This window comes from Gymnoscopelus braueri (genome assembly GCF_963280865.1).
Source record: "Gymnoscopelus braueri genome assembly, chromosome: 19".
NCBI lineage: Eukaryota > Metazoa > Chordata > Actinopteri > Myctophiformes > Myctophidae > Gymnoscopelus > Gymnoscopelus braueri.
The window spans coordinates 31,659,269-31,679,847 of NC_137621.1; the positions used below are offsets into that span (position 1 = coordinate 31,659,269).

A 20,579-nucleotide genomic window follows, 5' to 3' on the forward strand; every position below is an offset into this window, starting at 1 on the left:
CAAAAGATGGTTATACATGTTGAAAACTTGAAATGGGACATTCTGCATAATGAGTGCTTTTACATGTGATACTTACTACTTTCAGTATATTTTCATACCAATACTTTTGTACTTTTATACATTTTGAATTCCGGGCTTTTACTTGTAACAAAGTATTTTCTACATTGCGGTATTGATACTTTTACTTAAGTAAAGAATTTGAGTACTTTTTTTTACACCACTGCGAAATCCGTGGTGAATAGTGGAACGGGGTGAAACAAGGCGTGATCTTCCGCGTTGGTTTGCAGCACCTGCTGCAGCGTCTCTGTTCTCTTCTCATTATTAGTGTTACAGTGTGTGAGGAAAGTTTGACTGGACTCACTCCCACACTGTGGGAACTCCCAGCAACTCAACTGTGTAGATGTTGACATTTTGTTCATTCTTACGAAGAGACATGGTGAAATGAATGGTTGCGTAGGTACTCTTCTTAAGACGCGCTTCTGCGAGGGCATAGTGGTAGGATCTTTGGAACGGACGATAAGGTAGGCTAATATGTGTAATTGTTACAGAATTATTTTGTGTGTCGGTGGTGTGATTTTTCTCCAAGATTACGCATAATTGTGTCTACTTTTGACTCTTTAAGATGGTGATTTGTTTAGAAAAAGAAAAAGAAAAAAAAATCATTGCCCTTTACAGTGCCTGTATGTGCCTGTAGCTGAACTGTGTTGTGGCCAGGATGCTGTTCAGTCCTTGAAGTCGTGTGATGCTTTTAGAAACCTAAATGCATGTTAAAATTATCCTCGAGTCTAGGGCCAGGCCTACATCAAATAGCCTACTAGGTCTATATACCAGTGGTTCTCAAAGTGGATTCCAGGGACTCTCTGGGTTCCTTTGTGGGGGGGGGTCTACAAGACCCCTAGAAGTCTGTAACTCTGACAGTGTACAAATGGAACCAAATGGACCCGTTAGGGTCCATTTGGTTCCATTTGTACACTGTCAGAGTTGGGGGGAGACCTCGAACTGTAAAAGTTTGAGAACCATTGCTGTATACACAGATAATACAACATTTTGTGATGGCGACAAGACCATGGCTCTAAGGAAGTACCATTTCCTCTTCAAAGATTTAGCCTCAGAGACTATGACACACATCTTCTATTTGGGTCACGGCCATCTGCCTCTAGAAGTCACATCTTGGCCAGCTAATTATGACTCATAAGACGGACACAAAGTATTATGAAAACATTTGATTTAGTAATGTGATCAGATCATCTAAACTCCCTATAGGCCATTGAAAGATTTGTTTTCTTCAAAATTGTCTTATTTATTTGCATAATGTCCTTGCTAATAGCTTGGCTAAACCAAATTTAAGTAATGTAAGAGATGGCAAGGTAGCAGAACCAACAGAGTAGCACATGAAGAACTGGAACAAAATGAGTAATAAGTTAATAACTCACTTTAAATAACTAGTCAAACTAATAAAAGCCAACACACCCTGTCAGGTTTTGACCATTAACATGGTCTCCTGGTAAGCGAAGTGGGAACCTCTCAATACACAGAAACAAGTTGACTCAGGTGGTTAACCAGGCCAGCAAAATCATTGGAGACAAATAATTGCAACTACAGAACAAACCTACTGTATACAGTTGGTCCATAAGTTATAACCAAAAATATAACCCAGGTTTATGCCCTTCTCATCATTCCGGCAGTTGCCATCTGGCAGGAGACTCAAGGTCCCAATAGTCAAAATATATTTTACGGATTGCTGTTGTATTTTAGCTGTACTTAACTGTTTGTTTTACACTGTTTTGCCAGAATGCCTGAAGGCACATTTCCATTTTACCTATGTAAATTAAATGGACCATTACATTTGTGTATCCAACATGTATCCTGGCTACCCCAAAGCAAGTCCTAAGCACAAACGCTATGATCAGTGCATTATTTTATATAAAACAAAGGCTCTCCCTTCCATTTTGCAGGCAATATGAAGGACAGACTAAGTGACCTCATTCGTGTCGCTCCCAAGCCTGCAGCCTCAGAGAGCAGGCCTGAGGAGCAACAGGCCAGTGAGCATGAGGGGAGCCTGGAGCTGCTGGACCAAGAGGCCATTGTGTTCAACGGAGAAGATGTGATGGACAGCATCTACAAGGAGGCCCAGTCAATGCGGAAGGAGATCTCCCTGCTCAGGTTGGACGTGAAACGTCTTGGGAAGCAGAACACCAGATTCCTCACATCCGTCAGAAGGATGAGCAGCATCAAACGAGATTCCAACACCCTTGGACGTAGCATCAAGGCCCGAGGGGAAGCCATTTATGCACGTTTGGACAAGCTGGGGAAACAGAGCAAGGAGCTGGAGGAAGAATATGGGCCTACCGCGGCTCTGGTGCGCATGGTGCGCTCACAGTATATCTCTCTGACTAGTGTCTTCCACGAGGCCATGTCTGAATACAACGAGGCCGAGATGGCCCAGAAAGAGAACTGCAAAACCCGCATCCAGAGGCAAGCCGAGATTATGGGCAAGCAAGTAACTGGAGAGCAGATTGATGAAATGATAGAAACGGGCAAGTGGAACGTGTTCTCTGACAACCTCCTCACTGATGGGAGAGCTGCCCGGTCGGCCCTAACAGAGATCGAGAATCGCCACAAGGAGCTCCTCGAGCTGGAGGGTCGCATCCGGGACATTCACGACCTCTTCTTTCAAATGGCCATGCTGGTGGAGGAGCAGGGGTGCATGCTGGACAATATAGAGTCAAACGTAGGTGCCACCCAGGACTATGTCGTCAGGGCTGCGAGTCAGATCAAGAAGGCTGTGAAATATCAAAAGAACCATCCATGCAGACGCTTCTTCTGCTGTTGTTTCCCTTGCTGCAATAAGTAAAGGTATCAGTGTTATGTATATCTCTCAAGTGGAGATTTGACTCCTGCCTCTTAAAAGTGATGTCAGTGGCCGAGATAATAGTTATTTAATTTCAATCAAGTTCCTGCCTGGTTTTGCTTTTGTGTATTTATAGTTTGAATGACAATGTTTTGCTTTCATTACTGGTTTAATTTTACATTATGAAAAGAAAAGTGTTAACTTTTAATTCTCACATCTAGCTGGTCTCAGAGAAAAGGTCTTGTAGCTCAGTCTGTTACACAGTATGCAAATGAAATTGTGTTATCATGGTTGCTCGGTTTCCTGATTTGTAAATGAGAAGAGCATTTACATATACAGTACATATAATATGTACAGTATTTTTAATCCAAGACAGTTTTTTGTTCTCACTGTTCTAGTACTTTCAGCTTTAAATTAGAAACGCAAATTAATGTATTTGAACAGAACATATTTTATTCTTAAATAATAAATGCCGCTTTTATGGCTTTTCAAATGCCCTGACTAATTGAGTATCTAATACTGATGTGTTGAACTCACATACTGTTGCTAATGTTGCTACACACATTTTGAAATTCAGTGAATACATTACAGCCTCTGTGGTTATTTAGCTACCGGTAAGCAGAGGGAACAAGATAGCATTGTGCAACTACTGTATCTACCACTGTGGCAGCTACCCAGCAGCCTGGATATTGTTATCCAGGTTAGGGCTTGCTTGTCTGTTTCACAAGCTCTGCTTTACACCAAAGAAAACATACACTATCAATTGTTTAAATTCCACAGTACAACAGGATATACATGCTTTTTGTCTGTCTCCCTCTAAGTTGAGAAGTCTGTATTTAAAAAAATATTTAATTACAAAAATGTAATTATTGTAGGACTTGAGATGACTCAGTCATAACATGTAGTGTGTAACTTTAACAAATAAAGATATTTACGTTCATGCATTCCATTGTTTTAGACAAATAGAATTAATTTGGGTCTCATTTTGGAATGAAACCATGCCATTGTGTTGTGAACTGTGGAATGAGGTGAGCAAGAATATCATGAACATGTTATACACTTCAAACACATTATATCCTGCCCAGACACCAAGAGTATGTTAGTAATTCCATTTCACCACCGGTGACTTCACACTTGAACATATTTAGCTGGAGCTTTCAATACTTCCTCAAATGTTTGGGGTGGATAAAAAAAAACTATATATATAAATGTACATATACTTGCTTAACTTGCACACTTCCCTCTGTGTGTTGGGCTTTCCAAACTTTTAAACTTGGAATTTAAAAGTGTTCTTTGGTGCTTACCTTCTTGGTGCCTGTAGTTCTCATCGACTATTTAGATCAGGTCCCTTCCCACCCCCCACACCCAATTAAAATGTAAGCTTTATTTTTATTATGTATTGTATTGACCCCCACTTTTAAAATGATAGGATTTCGGTTTTGGTCAAAACCACTTGAACACCAGCATCCATAATCGGTAGTGCCACTTCTAAAAGTAGCACTACACCCTGAGCGGTGCTCCCCCACTTCTGCCCGCCATGCAACTCCTTGCAACATGCAACTCCTTGCAACGATTATCCCCAATGGCAGTTGCAAGGAGTTGCATTGGTGTGGTTGACCTTAAAACTGTTTTGTTGCAAGGAGTTGCGACTAGTTGCATTGGTGCGGTTTGGCCTTAACTGAATGTAATGCAATAAATGTCATGTCACATTTTTGCCCTCTTATTCTTCTCAGTCTTCTTAGAACTTCTTGCCTTTTGGATGATTTCGATATATGGTTTGTTGTTTATAGTTGTTGAGATTTATCCACTCTCTGACAATCTGACTGAGAGCAGGACCTAGTGACTTTTGCCTCTTAAAGGTAGATTCTTTTTGGCTGTAGCCGATACTGCCAAAAATGCTGGTATCGGTATTGGTGTGCCAGTCTATGCCACTCCCATACCACATAATTTATCACATGACGATATGTCATTTACAGTAATCAATTATTTTGTATTTTGAATGCTTCAGTTGATGTTGCACTACTACTACTTGTATTTATTCCTAGATCAGTGGTTCTCAAACTCAAGGACCCCATAACTCTGAGAGTGTACAAATGGAACCAAATACAGGTCCATTTGGTTCCATTTGTACACTCTCAGAGTTACGGATCTGTAAGGGTCCATTTGGAACCCCCTCACGGAACCCTGAGAGTCCCTGAACCCACTTTGAGAACCACTGTCCTAGATTTTTTTTTACATACTGATATCGTCTCGGCACTCGGTATCGACCGATACGCAAGTTATGGGTATCGGCATCGGGAAGGAAAAAATTGTATCTGTACATAGTGACAATTGACAAATGTATTTGATTAAACAAAATCTTATATACTCTTGGTTAATTAGAACGAGAAGAGATACTCAAACTAATAAATGACTACGGTATGTCAGTAACAGAAATACATTTTAATGACAAACATCTCTGTGTTTGCTGTTAATAAGAGAGTAAATATGGGTAAAAATGTGTTTGTTAGTTTTAAACAATAACCTAAAACTTAGTTGTGTTATAATGAACCCTGATCATCAGTGGGTCTATCTCTAGATTCAATCATTCTGTCAGGGGGAGAGGTGTTTGCTGTGGATTTTCATCTTTTGACCTGCCACCTCTCCCTAAAAGCTCAAATATGACCTCAAACATCTAATCAGTATGAAAAGCTTGGTGGCACAAAAGCAAAGGTGGAGTTTCACTATATGAAGGTTGTGAGTTTGAATCGTGATCCCGGAGTATCTTTATTTTGGGTCTTTGTAAGGCAAGGAGCCTGCGGTAGGACAGGGAGGAGCATGGAGGGAGCCCACCACCTCTCTGCTAGGAGAGGGAGGAGCATAGAGGAAGACCAAAGTAGCACTACACCCATACCTGCCAACCTCAGACCGTCCGATAACAGGAGATTTTTTTTCCAGGGGGGGGGGGGGGGTCATACAAAAAGGGTGGAATCCCCCAAAACAGGATAAGAACAGGAGAAATGGAAGAACAGGAGACGTCCAGGAGATGGGGTCAAATAACAGGAGTCTCCTGGTGAGAACAGAAGGGTTGGCAGGTCTGACTACACCCCTGAGTATCATGGTCAGTATATCAGTATGATGGTCAGTATCATGTCAGTATGATACTGACATGATGATTCACAATGCTGTTATCTGATATGTTTTCAGCCTTTCAACTGGCTGCAGGTATCTATTGTTAAATAGAACATCAGGATTCAAAGTGGTAAGCTCATCACCCCTGGGGCCTATTTCACGAAAGCAGAATTAGGGGTTAAGCCTGGATTTAACACCTATCCTGGCTTAATTTAGCCAGGATTAGCGATGAATCGGTTTCATGAAAACTGAATTATCTTGCCAGATTAGTTTAGCCAGAGAGCACCCTGGATAAGTTTATCCATGACTCGATTTCACGAAAGAAAATGTACGCAATCCTACCTTGGTTACCATGGAAATTTAGCTGTGAAGTTAGCCTGGTAGGGACCTGGGGTCTATTCCACGAAACCTGGATTAGGGATAAACCGGGTTTAATCGGCTATCCTGGCTTAAATTATCCAGGAATCGGTTCCACGAAAACTGAGTTAGCTCGGCAGATTAACTTAGCCAGTAAACCTGGATATGTTTATCCATGATCCTGTTTCACAAAAGAAAATTGAAGCAATCCTGCCTTAGTTACCATGGCAATTTAGCTGTGAAGTTAGCCTGGTCCGGACCAGGCTAACAGCCAAGCTTTATTAATCCAGTGCCTTGTTCTTCAAGTTTTGTGAAATAGCTGTTAGTCCAATGACTCCAATCATAAACCAATAAGTTTTTCCACACTTATTCAATTCTTATGCGAAAATCGAAGATCTACAAGCCCGAAATGTTTTTGTCTTATGGCGGCCGGGGGTCCCCGGCCCCCCATGGACCCCCGCCCACATGGACCCCCGCCCCGTGGACCCCCGTGTACCCCCGGCCCCCTGTGTACCTCCGGACCCCCGTGGACCCCCGCCCCCGTGGACCCCCGTATACCCCGGACCTCTGTTGGGGGTCAACGGGGGTCCGGGAGTACACGGGGGGCCGGGTACTCCCGGACCCCCGTTGACCCCCGGCCCCCCGTTGACCCCTGTGGACCGGGGACCCCCGGCTGCCAAAAGGCAAGCTTTTCACTTGTAGATCTTCGATTTTAGAAATTAGAAATTAGAAAATTATTCTAGTGTGTAATTATAATTCCAACATTCATTTAAACTCCTTATGTTTAAGCCTAACTGAATTATATATTTATGGATTTGTATATAAATTAATTGCATATTTTTGGACAACTTGTGCATTTAATTTGTCTGCAATACTTTGCCACGCTTTCTCCCTGGATCTATATTTATTGCGGCTGTGTTTCCTCTCTTGCTTATTATACATTTTACTTCCTTGTATGATTCCATGAGCTGCTGCAGTGCTGCTGTTCAGCCACAGAGAAGAACGCTGCTCTGGTTTTGGGCTCCATGATTGGTCAAGTTCAAGGATTCTGCTATCGACTTTCATGGTCTTTTATAGGAATATGTGAACTCACATTCAGCCTGGTTTAACGATCTTGGCTCGACAAACCTCTCCTTCTCAGCCCGGCTTGGCGTTCGTGGAACTGAATAAACCAGGCTGAACAGCGCAGGCTTGTCAAACCTGGATTTGCCTTTCAAACCAGGATAATTTAATTCCGCTTTCGTGGAATAGACCCCAGGCTAACAGCCAAGTTTACTTAATCCAGTTATTCAAGTTTTTCCACAGTTAATTCAACACATGTGTTTTTATATGGACTCATTTTAATGACCCTGCATTCAAATAAAATGAAATAAATACAATAAGATATAATCAATTTAATTATATTACTGAAATAGAGTGTGACCATGAATAATAATTGTCAGGAGTCACTCTGTTAACACTATAGTTCATATTGTTGTTAGATGTTTGATAATATATTACAGATTTTCTTTTATATTATAAAAAGTGTCTGACTGACATATATTTATATACATACATATTGTAATGGCCGAGAAGTGTAGCGCCTCGAGCTGGAGTCGAACCCATAACCCACGGTTTATCAGTCCGGCCAACAACCCCCTGCACCAAAGAAATAAGCTCCTTTAGAAGTGGAAGTTGTGCCTTCTTACCAACGCTACACTATACACACACACACACACACACACACACACACACACGCAGGCAGGCAGGCAGGCAGGCAGGCAGGCAGGCAGGCAGGCAGGCAGGCAGGCAGGCAGGCAGGCAGGCAGGCAGGCAGGCAGGCAGGCAGGCAGGCACGCACGCACGCACACACACACACACACACACACACACACACACACACACACACACACACACACACACACACACACACACACATATATAAATTATTAGTTACGGGTTTAAAAGACCCTCTTCACTGTAAATTACCGCCACCGGGACCCCCGTGGATGGCACTGCAGATATAATTAGATGGATTCCATGTAATCTCTACATTGCATGCATACCTGCCAACCTCAGGGGGGGGGGGCTCTTGACCACGCTGGGGGTCCCCCCCAGGACATTTTTAACAGAGTAGATGTAATTTCCAGTATTTGAGAAACAATGCTTAACGCATTTGGTACTTGGTACTTTTCTTTGAAAAAAACCAAGACTCGCGCAACAAAAATCGGCAAGACACACCATCTCCGATTTACTTCCCGTATCTGCATAGTCTCGCGTCTCGCGTATCTGCGTGAAGTGGGCGGACGCCTTTTTAGGAGACCGGAAGCAGGCCCAAGGGGTACCAAATGCGCTAAGCCGTGGTTCTCAAAGTGGGGTCCTTGGGGGGGCTCCCAGGGGGTTCCTGTTTTTGCTATTTTAGAATGTTTATGCTGAAAAGTAACAGTTTTGGCCATAATGAGGTTTCCGTCCGACAGACAATATATTTATATTTATATTGTACATGCAAAATTACTGCTATACGAAAACGTATTGTTACTGCACTTATTTTTATTTTTATTTGTAATAAAATGTCACTGACATCACAAGGTATTCTTCATTTTATGTATGATCCAGTATATTATTAATTCATATCAGTCACTGTATTCCAGTGGTGGGGCAAGGCAGCCTATTGTAAGTCTTAAACAAAATATATAGAACATAACCCTAACCCTCAACAGTGGGATAAAATCAATATGGTAACGTCTTATGAGAAACAACCAGCTGGTGTTTGCACTTTCTCCATTTTTTACCCGTTCATTCATCTACATAAACGTTTGGATTTCAAATATAAAGTTTTTGACCCTGGCGAGGGTGGGAGTTGAAGGTGTGACTTCTGCTTCACAAGTAGCTGCTCTATCCATAGCTCAGTCAGAAGCGCTCATGACTTCAGAGCACGAAATCATGGGTTTGAATCCCAGCACAGGTTCCTTGGCATCTGAGCAATCTGGCTCCCACGGGTCTACTATCTTTTTTCGCCTTTATCATAAAGGTTGCTGGACAATATATAGAGGATGAAATGCATAATTTATTAAATAATATAAAGGTAATATCAAATAGATTGTAAAAAATGAGAGACATACCATATATCAGTGCCCATACCCTAGGTGGGGTTGGCGAAAGGGCCTTTCTGTGTGGAGTTTGCATGTTCTCCCCGTGTCTCCTAGGGTAGGTACCCTCACAAAAACATGCAGTAATCCTGGTCACTATACTGCCTCCCCCTGGCCAGCCGGGGCGCCTGATGGAGGGGAAGGGAACTGGTTGGAATAACGTGTTCCTTCCACGCGCTACGTCCAACCAGGGAAACTCTCCCCTGTCAGGTGACAAGAAGGTCAGTTGGCTCTCATGCATTGAAGGAGGCATGAGCTCGGCCCTGGCCTCCCTAGGCTGGCAGAGGGAAGGTAGTGCCCAGGATTACATAGACAATTGGCACTGGGTGTAAAAAAATAGGCTTACAAAATCGTGGGATAAAGATTTAAGAAAAAAAAAAAAAGAGAGAGACATGATGCTTTATTAGCAAGACAGTCTTTTATTATATTATTCCTCATTTTGCTAGTTTCCCCTGAAACCCCTTTAATGTTAAATAGTAGATCTGCCTTAGAATCTCTGCTGACGATGTGGTAGCTGAATGGTTAGAGAGCCTGCCTAGCAAGCCAAACATCCTAGGTTCAATCTCAGGTCTCAACAAAGTGTCCCTCAACAAGACACTTAAAAGAATAGTTCACCCAAAGATTACTTATTTTCTATCAATTACACACTCCATGAAGCCTTGAATTCATGGAGATGTTTTTCTTTTGGAATGGAATGTGAGCCTGCTCCCAGCATTTTTATTTCCACCGGCTGAGTACTTGGACATGAAACATTATAAAATTATGGTTAAGGTTTACTCTCATAAAACTTTATGTAAGATTATTACCCTGTGCCAACAAACATGATTGCCCAGCTTATCAAACCATGTCGGAACCATTTGCATATTCACAAATTACATAAATTATGCTAGAACTCTGTAACTTGAGTTACGCAAGTTTGAAAAGGCAAACTTCCTCTTCTTGAACGTCGAAAAACCAATGAGATGATTGTGGACTTTAGCAAGGAATGTCAGAGGTCCTACTTCAATCAAGAGATCACGAGATCACTCTTGATTGATGGGGCACCAATGGAAAAAGTGAGCAACTACAAGTTCCTCTGTGTGCACATCACTGAAGGCCTGACCTGGAGAATGCACAGTCTGTGGCAAAGAAGGCGAGGCAGCGCCTGTTCTACTCTGCTACCACCCAGACCACACTGTCAGGGGTATTATGAAAGTATAATGGACTGTTTGTGACGATGCAGAGTGGCAAGTGGTTGAGGTATCTCACAGGCACAAGAAGAGCTTCTAACCGGCGGCTGTCAGAGCCACAAGGACATGAACAAAAAGGAATATAGGGGAAATAACAAAAAAATATAAGAAGAAAGAAAGGAAATAATTAAGTGTGTGCACTTGGAACTGTAGTTACTCCTAGATTGCACAAACTGATATTTGTACAATGTATATAACGTATTGGTATACTGTACATGGTTATGCCTTATTGCACAATTGTATTGTTATGCTGATGTTGCTGCTATTTTATATTTACACAGTATCTATACACATGGTTATAACTTATTTCACATAATCTTTTATTGTTATGTTGATGTTGCTATAATAATTCTTCAAGGGCCTTTTTCTTACATGTTTACCTTAGCTTTATCATTGTTTTTGTTGTCATGTTGATGTTGCACATTTGATATTCACTACTTGTACCTATATGAGCAGTGACAAAAAAAAACATTCTTGATCCTTGAATGAACTCATGAGTTCCTACTATTTTGAGTAAGCCGAATTTTGCCTTTAAATTTATGTAGGTGAAAGGTCAGCCAGGATTTTGCTGGTCAACCTTCTGCTTGAGTGTCATGATGTTATTCTGTCTCTGCAGAGTTACTAATACCCCCCCCCCCCTACCCCTAGGGTTTCAAGTCATTAGCATTATCACCTGAACCCTCAAAGCTGAAAACATTATTACTGGCCCCAAGGATCAGTAAACACCACTGCAGGCACTTAAAATCTCAACTTTCCATCTTCGGAGCAGATGTCCCTGCTATCCGCTCTCATCTAGGTTCTAGGCTGATCTGAGATCACTGGAAGGCTCTAGGTGAGACCATTTTATGGGAGGGGAGGGTCACATACATTTTAAATTAAGCACCATTATTATGTTGAGGACAATGGGTTGTGATTTTTTAAATTATGTATAAATCTTCTTAAAAGGTAGGGTAAGTGATTTTCTTTTGTTAAAATATGTGTTAAATAGCTTTATATTCTGATAGTACTCATTGCTAAAGAGTTTGTTCAGTAACATGAGTCTCCATGTCTCTCCAGCTCTTTATTAAACAGAAAATGCTTTTTCAAGTCAGGATACCAATTTTATCCAATCGGGACAGAGAACTCAGTCAGGATACAGATTCAACGAGTGAAATTGGAAGTGGTGACACAAAGAAATGAGCAGATAAAATTGGAACTGGAACACTATAAAAATGAAGCTGATAAATGGGTACTCTCTCCTGATTGGCTGAAATGGTGTGATTACTATCAAAATATAATGCTTTAACCTTTTAACAAAACCTTTTTGATTTAACCAAAAAATATCACTTACCCTACCTTTAAGGTTTGTGCGTAATGACAATTATCTAAAAGTCATCTTTGAACAGCGAGGACAAGGAGTGGAGCAGTCCGAATGTCAGACATAGCCTATTTAAACCTAGTGGTATGTTCCAGCCACCCCCATCCCAGCCCCCGCCATTTGAATCTCCTGGCTTCAGACACACACAGTTTCCGCCTTACATCCCAAATGTACTTGAGTAAAAGTACAGAAGTATTGGTATCAAAATGTACTTAAAGTACCAAAAGTAGTACTCATGTAGAAAGTCCCATTTCACAAAGTTTTCAAATAATTGTAGTGGAGTAAAAGTACAATATTTGCCTCTGTAATGTAGTGAAGTAGAAGTAAGAAATGTGGAAATACTCCAGTAAAGTAAAAAATACCTCAATTGTACTTAAGTACAGTACTTGAGTAAATGTAGCTACTACTTACTTTACACCACTGGTGAAATTTGTCAACTCAGATAGTGTAGACAGCAGGCAATGTATTATGGCACTTTGACGCCATCTAGTTGGAAAAAGAGGAATAGGTTGGCTACTTCTTATGCGTTCAACTGAGCAAATGAGCAGTCTGAATGAAAATACTTTGGACAGCAGTACCAAGGTTACGTCATTAAAAAAATTAAAGGAAAACAAAACTTTTAATGCTCAAGGAAATTATGATACACTTGAGGAGCCTGTAAACACAATCCATGAAATAAACCGTTTTACAGTTGAAAAACTGTTTTTGACTGATGTAGATTTGCTGTGAGCCCAAACACACCCAGACATTTTCTTTCCTGATTAGGTTGACATTAAAAACACATCTCAAAATAAAAAACTAAAAAACGTTACTGCCCCAAAAAATCCAAAGAACAGCAACTGAAGGAGCAGTGATCTCCTTTTCTGTCAAATGTTGTTGTTGCATTAGTAGGTAGTATGCCTTCTATTCACATTTACTGGCATACATTTTGTCATGTGCAATACATAAAATTTACATTTGTCATTCAAAATGCCAAAAATATAAATGTTTGCCTTTGAAGGACAGTGTACATTGAGAATAATGAACTGAACATGTGCGAATGGGACACTTATGGTACTAGTAGAAAAAAAGGTGACAAATGTCATGAAAACGTACCAACCCTGTGAATTAAGGCAGAGCAAGAAGGAAGAAAACTATGCAATTTGTCACTCACATGCAAAACAAAATGGAGAAAAATCCCTGCTACTTGAGCAAAAACAACCATCACTACATTTCTTACAGTACATAGCATCATGTGCAAAAGAAAAAATCTGAAATTCTACAGCCTAGACAATATTACATATACAGGCATGTCAATCCAAATAAGAGTACCAGTAAAACAAAAAACAAAACAAAATGTAAAGCAAACACATGAGAATTGGGTTTCAACAACAAAGTGTTTAGGCTGTACAGCAAACTCCTTCAAAATATGAACACACAAAACAATGTTTCAATGTTTCCTCGTTAACTATTGGCTATTTTTCAGTGCCATTTTTAACTTACTTTCCATACAGTATAGCAGAGCTATTCTTCACATAAGGGGGAGAAGAAAAAAACAACCCTACATTTCTTAGACCTTTTTTTTCCAACTTAGCAAATAATGGTTAAATTAACAGTAAACTGCTAAACTTAGTGTTGACTGAGACCAAGACGGCTTACTTTCACAACACATTCAATTTAACAGTTAAGTTAGCGTGAGCTCCATTACTCAAATAATTGGGACTATGATGAATAGCCATCATCTCTTCCAGACGTGGAAGTCATTGTTAATCCAACACTGCAATACACACAATTAGGCTATAATACTGAGTGGTATCCCAGTCAGTCCCTAGTCTCCATGATAATAAAGTAGCTGGTGTCTTCATTGTGTAGCTCTCAGTGATTCTGTAATGCTAAATTTATACTACAACAAAGTATAAATCAGGCTTAAGGCTACAGGCCGAAGGCCAACACTTCGTGATGCAGCTTCACACTACAACCCTGAGACACCAAGAACATTTGTACACATTGGTTATGTAGTGCCAAGAGAATGACCATGAGAAATAACTGAAAATGAATGATCCTTATCAGAGCCTGTGCCCCTTCTATTTCTTCACACCTGGCCTGCAGGATTTTATGAATTATTACATTATAGGGCAGGGAAAAAAAGTTTTTCCCCACCAGCAACGGTGGCAAACTTCATCTGGCACTTAAGCTATTTTGCCAAACAGCCGAATAAAAACAAACTAATAATAATAATGGCTGGTTAGCTGCCAAAGTGGTAGGTTGAGTAGGCAAACTCACACAACAACCACGGCCAAAATTTACCAGCATTTGGCTAATGGCTGGGGTGATATCTCATCCTGTCCAATGTGCCAGCACATTTGTCAGAACTTAGAACACAGTTAAGGAAGAAGACCCATCAGCTAAAATCACACTGATCACACAAAACAATGAATTCAGAGTCAACTGCTGGGTCACAAAGCTCCTCAATATCCAAATAGCAAACATGGTGATGACATGCTGGTTAGGAGATTAACTGCTACATTGTTCAGCTGCTTAAAATAGCATGCCCTGTGCACATTTGATGTTTGGTCAATATCTAAAAATGATGAATTATTAGTGAGAACTATGAGATCTAAGCAAAGTAACGCTGGTCACACTCTAGGTGTCAGGATAAGATATAAAACCGTGCAAGATAAGATAGCAGTATTTGTTCCAGCAGGAAGCAGTTTAGAAATCTCACTGAGATATTCAGAACCCCCTCATGACTAGAAATCAAGTGTTCATCATACGTTAAGGCTCTACTCTCATTGCCAACACAGCACAATACTAACTTCTTAATATAAAAATAAAAATTCTACATTGAAACATCTTATTATATACACATCACTGGCATATGCAAAATTTAAATCTTCAGTACATTGGTATTAGTTTATCAAATCACAGAGGCGGCATTGAATCTAATCAAGCTCTCTCTTTGAGTGGAAGATACCAGGCTTACACTTGAATTGGCTCTTTACTGTCCTGAACTGCACCATCTTGTCCTGCAGGGCTTCCAAACACAGGAATACGTAATTTCCATAATGACATATTTGAAATATCTTCTTCACTCCAATATTAACCGTCTGAACTTGTGATACAAGGAGTGATAGTTTATGACAACAAACAACTTGTACATGAATTGTGAGGCTGTAAATTTGTATTATTTGTAAACAGTGGAGTAAAATAATAGTATTTGGAGTTATGGGTGAGTAAAGGTAGTTCCAAAAAAATATTCTGTATCTGCTCAAGCTACTGGCTTGAGGACTGAGCGTAAACATCTTCCCTCTTTAGTGAGCTCTCTGGTGAAACACATGCAAGGCAAAGGGATAGCCTCCTCCCGACGTGTGATTGTGTTGAACTTGCACTTCTTGAGGTGGTCAGCCATGCTGGCAATGTTGGCAAACTTCCACTCGTTCACTGTACCAAAGGCTGTGCTGAATCGCCACACCTGATTGGCAAACGGGAGAATAAATGTATTACTTCTCACATGCACTATTTGAATAGACAAATCACATTTCTTTAACAGACATGTACGTCTACACAATGGTGCGTCAGTCAAAACGGAGAATTGTGAATCCAAATAAACAAATCAACCCTTTGCAAAATGCCTGGTAAACTGGAAAGAAATGAACAACTAGAAAAAGTGCTCCTCGGAGCACAGGTCTCCGCCAGGTCAGGTACGTTATTCTGGCCTCCTGGTGGCGCTATAATAGGCCAATGTGAAAAGGGTGCCAACCGTGCCATTTATTCTTGCATTGACACTGCATTCATGATTTGAGGCATTTTGGCATATGATTTGAGGCATTTTGGCATGTGTTTTGCTACATTAGACCTGCTGGTGGCGCTATAACAGGCCAATGTGAGAAGGGTGGCATTTCTTCCTCGGCTTAGTGGGAATGTGCGTGTGAAATTTCGCGGAAATCGCAAGCTGTGTGTATACTTTCAGGCATTTTGTTCAAAACGGACCAATCCTGCAAACTTTGGAAGCCAACCTTAGGCAATGAGGATAGAATATGGGAAATTGGACAGATCCATGTTGATCACATGACTATAGTGATACTGTGTACTGATTTGCATGACGTTTGGATAAAATTTGTAGGAGTAATATTTAAAAAATGGTTTTGCACAAATCGACCTCCTGGTGGCTATATAACAGGCCCATGTGAAAGATTTGGGGCAGAAGTTCTGAATTGGCATCCAGGGAGTGTGTGTGCACAGTTTCGGAGCGACCGGGCCAATGGTGCCGGAGATTAGCTGGTGACAGACGGACACACACACGGACACACGGACAGGGGGTAAAACATACTCTCTCGCCATGCCTTCGGCCTGGCGGAGATAATGACTAAATTACTAACCTTTTCTTTTATCTGCCAAGAATGTGATCCATCAGCGCATCGTTTCTTCTCCCAGAGCAGGACAACCATGCCACGCATCTGTAATAGGCTGGCACACACGTCTCTCATGGTTCGGGACACTCTAGACAGTTGGCACAGGCTAAAGCCATCCAGGAAGCTTGCTACATGCTGCAACAACTCAAACGGAAGACTGGTGAGGTGGTCACACTGGGAGCCAAAGCGGCAGGTGTTTCTGGGGAAACTGCCCCCATTTTTCAAGGGCACATTGGGCTGCACTCCGAACGAACCAAGGTGCCTGTCGTGGATGATTCTTGAACCCTGCACGGATGGGCAGAATCGTCTTTGGGAGTAGGTGCAGCCGTAGTAAGCTAGGGGGCAGCGGTGCTCCATCCAGCCGTTCAGCCCAGCGTGGATATCCCCATGGACATTTTTGAAATGAGAGGAGAACTCATCCCGCCGGAACAGCTGGCCACACACAAAGGTGAACATGGAACGCTGCTTGGTTTGGTATCGGGCTACACACTCAAGGACCAGATCCAACCTGAGCGTGTGGAAGGGGCTCGGGTTGGAAAGCTGCGGGCTGGCATGATCACAGGCCGAGGCTGAAGCGATGTCTCCAACCATGGTGTTGGTTGCGAGAATGGCAGAGGGAAAAGAGAATGTCTGAGTACCAAAGTCAATGTGGTAACCATCTACAAACCTGCTGTCTGAGATTCCTCGGCCGCCCGGAGAGTCCCCCAAGCAAAACAGCAAGGCGGCAGTGATGAGATCAATGCCGTGGAGCCCCATTGGGTCGTCTGCAACCTCCAAATCAGAAGTGTCTACTGACTTGTCCGCCATCTTTGCCCGAAACGGGTAACCATCAGACACCAGTGCTCGTCTGCCATTGAATGTAAACACGCCCATTCCTCTTAGCACCTCAACATTATGCAGCTTACGTTCCAAGCACCTGTATTCAATAGGCAGGTGTTGAAACAGATTGTTTCGTACGTGAAGATCAGGCAGCAAGAACGGCATCTGAGGTGGAAGTGGTGCTGGTTGGGGTCCGTGGGGTTCCGGTGCCACAGCAGGGATGGAATGATAAGGCATCTCTGGCCTGACATAGTGGTTGTCATCAATTGAGTCATTGTCATCGATTGACTCGTTGTCATTCGGCTCTTCAACATACAACTCAACAAAATCACTCTCTTCTACCCAGCCAATGTTATTTTCTTCCCCAACCACACTATCCACCCCGCCTACAGCCCCAAGCTCACAGTCCGAATCAGAGTCACTCTCCTTCATGTCTACGTTTTTCAAATCCTCAACAGCGTAATCACTGTGTCCATTTTCTCCACTGTGAAGCGTCCCATTCTTATCAGTCTTTTCACCATTCAAGTTTCCAATGATTGCATCAACATCCCTGGAATTGGTGAGGATGTCTAAGGCGGCGGCCAGGCTTCTACTAGTTTCTACTGATGCCTTGTACAGCTCATTGTAGGGTTCCTCTTCCATGTCCACTGTTCCATTCCCAAGTATCGCCTCTGATGCTTTACTTGACGCTACAGCCATTTTTTCACTTTCACCTTTCACTTTCTTCTCACCGTTCTTGGACACATTTGTTATCACTTTCAGGGATTCCAGTAGCATCCTCTGGTCCTGCAAGGCCAATGCCATATCAAGCTGCTCCACCTCATCAAAGTCTTTGCTCAAGTTCTCGTAGGACTGGCGGTCAGCATAGCTCACGGGCCAGCGGTTCCACTCCATTGTGCAACACACCACGCTCGCTGGGCATGTTTCAAGGTGCTCTGCCGTCTTGATGCGAGCGATGGTGAACGGGCACCCAAAACCAGTGTTTAGGCAAGGCACCCTTTCATAAGGACACAGCAGACGATGTTCTTCTTTTTTGCATGCGTGAAAAACAGCCCCGCAGACAAGGTGGCAGCCGATGAGGTCACAGGAAACACCCAACTCTGGTCTGACCATGCATCTTCTATTGATGCACTTGAGGCAATGAGTGTGTAGGTCCTCCATTGTCATGTGGTTACTCCAAAGCAAAGAGGTGCCTTTAAAGGAAGAAGGGGTGAGGTTGTCAACCCTGAAACAAAACAAAACAAAACACTTGTTTCACAAAGTTTCTGATATAACACTAGAAATCTTGTCAACAACAAACATATTCATGCTGTAAGTCAAAGCAGCAGACACAGACAGTGATGGAATGAGCCTTGGCATAATGCATGTATGTGCATGTTACAATCACATTATCCTATGGACACACCTGTGACAGCCTTACCACACGTGAATCATTTTGTAATGTAGCTCCTGAACTTGTCTCTGACAGTATTATGTTTACCAAATCTTAAATGTCCCAGGACATTTCACAAGACCCCTCTTGAGTTACATGGTCACAACAGTTCCCCAAAGACCTCAGGGTACACTTGACCCCTCACCTTTGGCTCAGAGCAGGAGCTGTCCATTCATGGCATTTGGTGACAAGTCTGACAACAAAACCTAAAGAATGTGAACAAGCTGCTATGCGGACTAATGGTCACGACAAAGGTAAGGGGAGAAAGAGTTGTGTTTTTTTTTACTAAGCTAAAGGGTACTGAACGCTTATGTCTGATTAGTATGATGACATAAAGTATTAACTTAAAAAAACCCACAACGGTGTTGGGCAAGTCACAACAACACACCACCACAGTTACACACAGCACAGCCATTGTTCCAAGTCACTGCCAACAGTCTAAAGCAGCTAATTACGCAAGGTTGGCTGGCAAACTAACTGCTATAAACAAAAACACAAGCCCAGCCAACACTTCTATGACTTATCAATGTAACTCGGTCGGTTTGATATCTACAACTTACTTTACCGTTCAGTTGCGTTACTAAATAAGCTATGATGTTGCAAAAAAAACTTTTGTCACACAAAGCACAACAACATCAACAACATGGCCAGCTGGCTAACGCTGGATAGCAGCTACCTTGGCTAAGTTCTCCCCGGGGTAGCTTCTAGAAATGTGCTTTACTTACCGGAATAAAGCCGCGCTCCAACGCGCTTTGCCTTTGTCTTCACGTTATGCCAATTCACTCCTCAACTATAATGCAAAAATGTTTAGCTGTAAAGACGGTGATATGCAGTAATAATAATGTGTTCTCAAGTCTTGTTTTATGCAGGCTACTAGCGGCTATCGTTGGGCTAAGTTAGACCTTTACTGTTCCGGCCGTTTGTGTGGCTGGCTACAAGTGTGAGGCAGCGTTGCCAGGTCTTGTGAGAGAAATAAGCAGCCAGGTCTAGGAAAACAAGCCCAAAAGAAGCAACTTAGGCCACATGATCACATTAAACATCGGCCATTTGAAAATAGCCGATCAGCAAGCTCACAACGCGTCACGATGCGACGCGTTGTGAGCTTGTAGATCTGCTATTTTCAAAAACTCTTGCAATAAAATGTGGAATATTTTTGAATGTTTTTGAAACATTCTAACAACACAAATGCTCCCCTGGCACAAAACATTTCCATGACAATATTTGAGAACCACTGGTTTAAATAAAAATTCGAACATTTGGAAGCAAGCCTAAATAAGCAAGTACACTTTAGAAACAAGCCCAAAAAAACGCAACCCGCAACTATCAATATTTTCAAGCGCAACTTTACAGAAAAACAAGCCCAAAGTCGCGTATAATAAGCGGACATGGCAACACTAAGTGTGGGGCGCTAGAGTAGCGCGTCACCAGGCCAGAGACCAGTAAGGTTTGGCCTGGCGACATGGGACCTATGAACACACCGTAAATAGACAAGTCTGGGGATTGGGGAATACCCTAAAGTATATTTCATGTCATCATCACTACATGCAATTTATTCAAAATCTAGAAAAACATGTGTCTTTTTATAAATGACCAAACTCAGGGACAGCAAAGATCTTTATTAAGTTTTGTTGCTTTCTTACAAAACATGAAAATAGATTTTGACAGATAGAGGAAAAAAAGTTTTCAAGATTTTCATAAAGCACATCTCCTTTCACAAAATCCTTCAAGTATTTCCATACTGAGGTTTTATTTACACCCTAGCTAATCTTTGTGTGTGTGTGTGTGTGTGTGTGTGTGTGTGTGTGTGTGTGTGTGTGTGTGTGTGTGTGTATGTGTGTGTGTGTGTGTGTGTGTGCGTGTGCCTGTGCGAGTGTGTGATGGGGGAGGTAAAGAGAGGGAGGCAG

General features: G+C 42.0%; 2 protein-coding genes across 2 annotated transcripts; one reads left to right on the forward strand and one right to left on the reverse strand.

Annotated features, from left to right (window-relative positions):
• The first annotated feature begins 278 nt into the window (after window positions 1-278).
• On the forward strand, window positions 279-3,812 carry stx11a (syntaxin 11a). The gene is made up of 2 exons (XM_080413920.1): window positions 279-521; window positions 1,956-3,812. Exon 2 carries the CDS (start codon window positions 1,961-1,963, stop codon window positions 2,852-2,854), a length of 894 nt encoding a protein of 297 aa, XP_080270046.1. The 5' UTR covers window positions 279-521; window positions 1,956-1,960; the 3' UTR covers window positions 2,855-3,812.
• An 8,827-nt stretch (window positions 3,813-12,639) lies between these two features.
• Window positions 12,640-19,582, reverse strand: fbxo30a (F-box protein 30a). Its single transcript, XM_080413332.1, has 3 exons — window positions 19,401-19,582; window positions 16,392-18,468; window positions 12,640-15,484 (listed from the first exon to the last, which is right to left on the reverse strand). Exons 2-3 carry the CDS (start codon window positions 18,408-18,410, stop codon window positions 15,281-15,283), a joined length of 2,223 nt encoding a protein of 740 aa, XP_080269458.1. The 5' UTR covers window positions 18,411-18,468; window positions 19,401-19,582; the 3' UTR covers window positions 12,640-15,280.
• Window positions 19,583-20,579: the final 997 nt, after the last annotated feature.

Coding starts and splice junctions, on each gene's coding strand:
- stx11a (XM_080413920.1), top strand. CDS start 1,961: ATGAAGGACAGACTAAGTGACCTCATTCGTGTCGCTCCCAAGCCTGCA.
- fbxo30a (XM_080413332.1), bottom strand. CDS start 18,410: ATGACAATGGAGGACCTACACACTCATTGCCTCAAGTGCATCAATAGA. Junction 15,485..16,391: donor CTTGGCAGATAAAAGAAAAG/GTTAGTAATTTA, acceptor TTTGCCAATCAG/GTGTGGCGATTCAGCACAGC.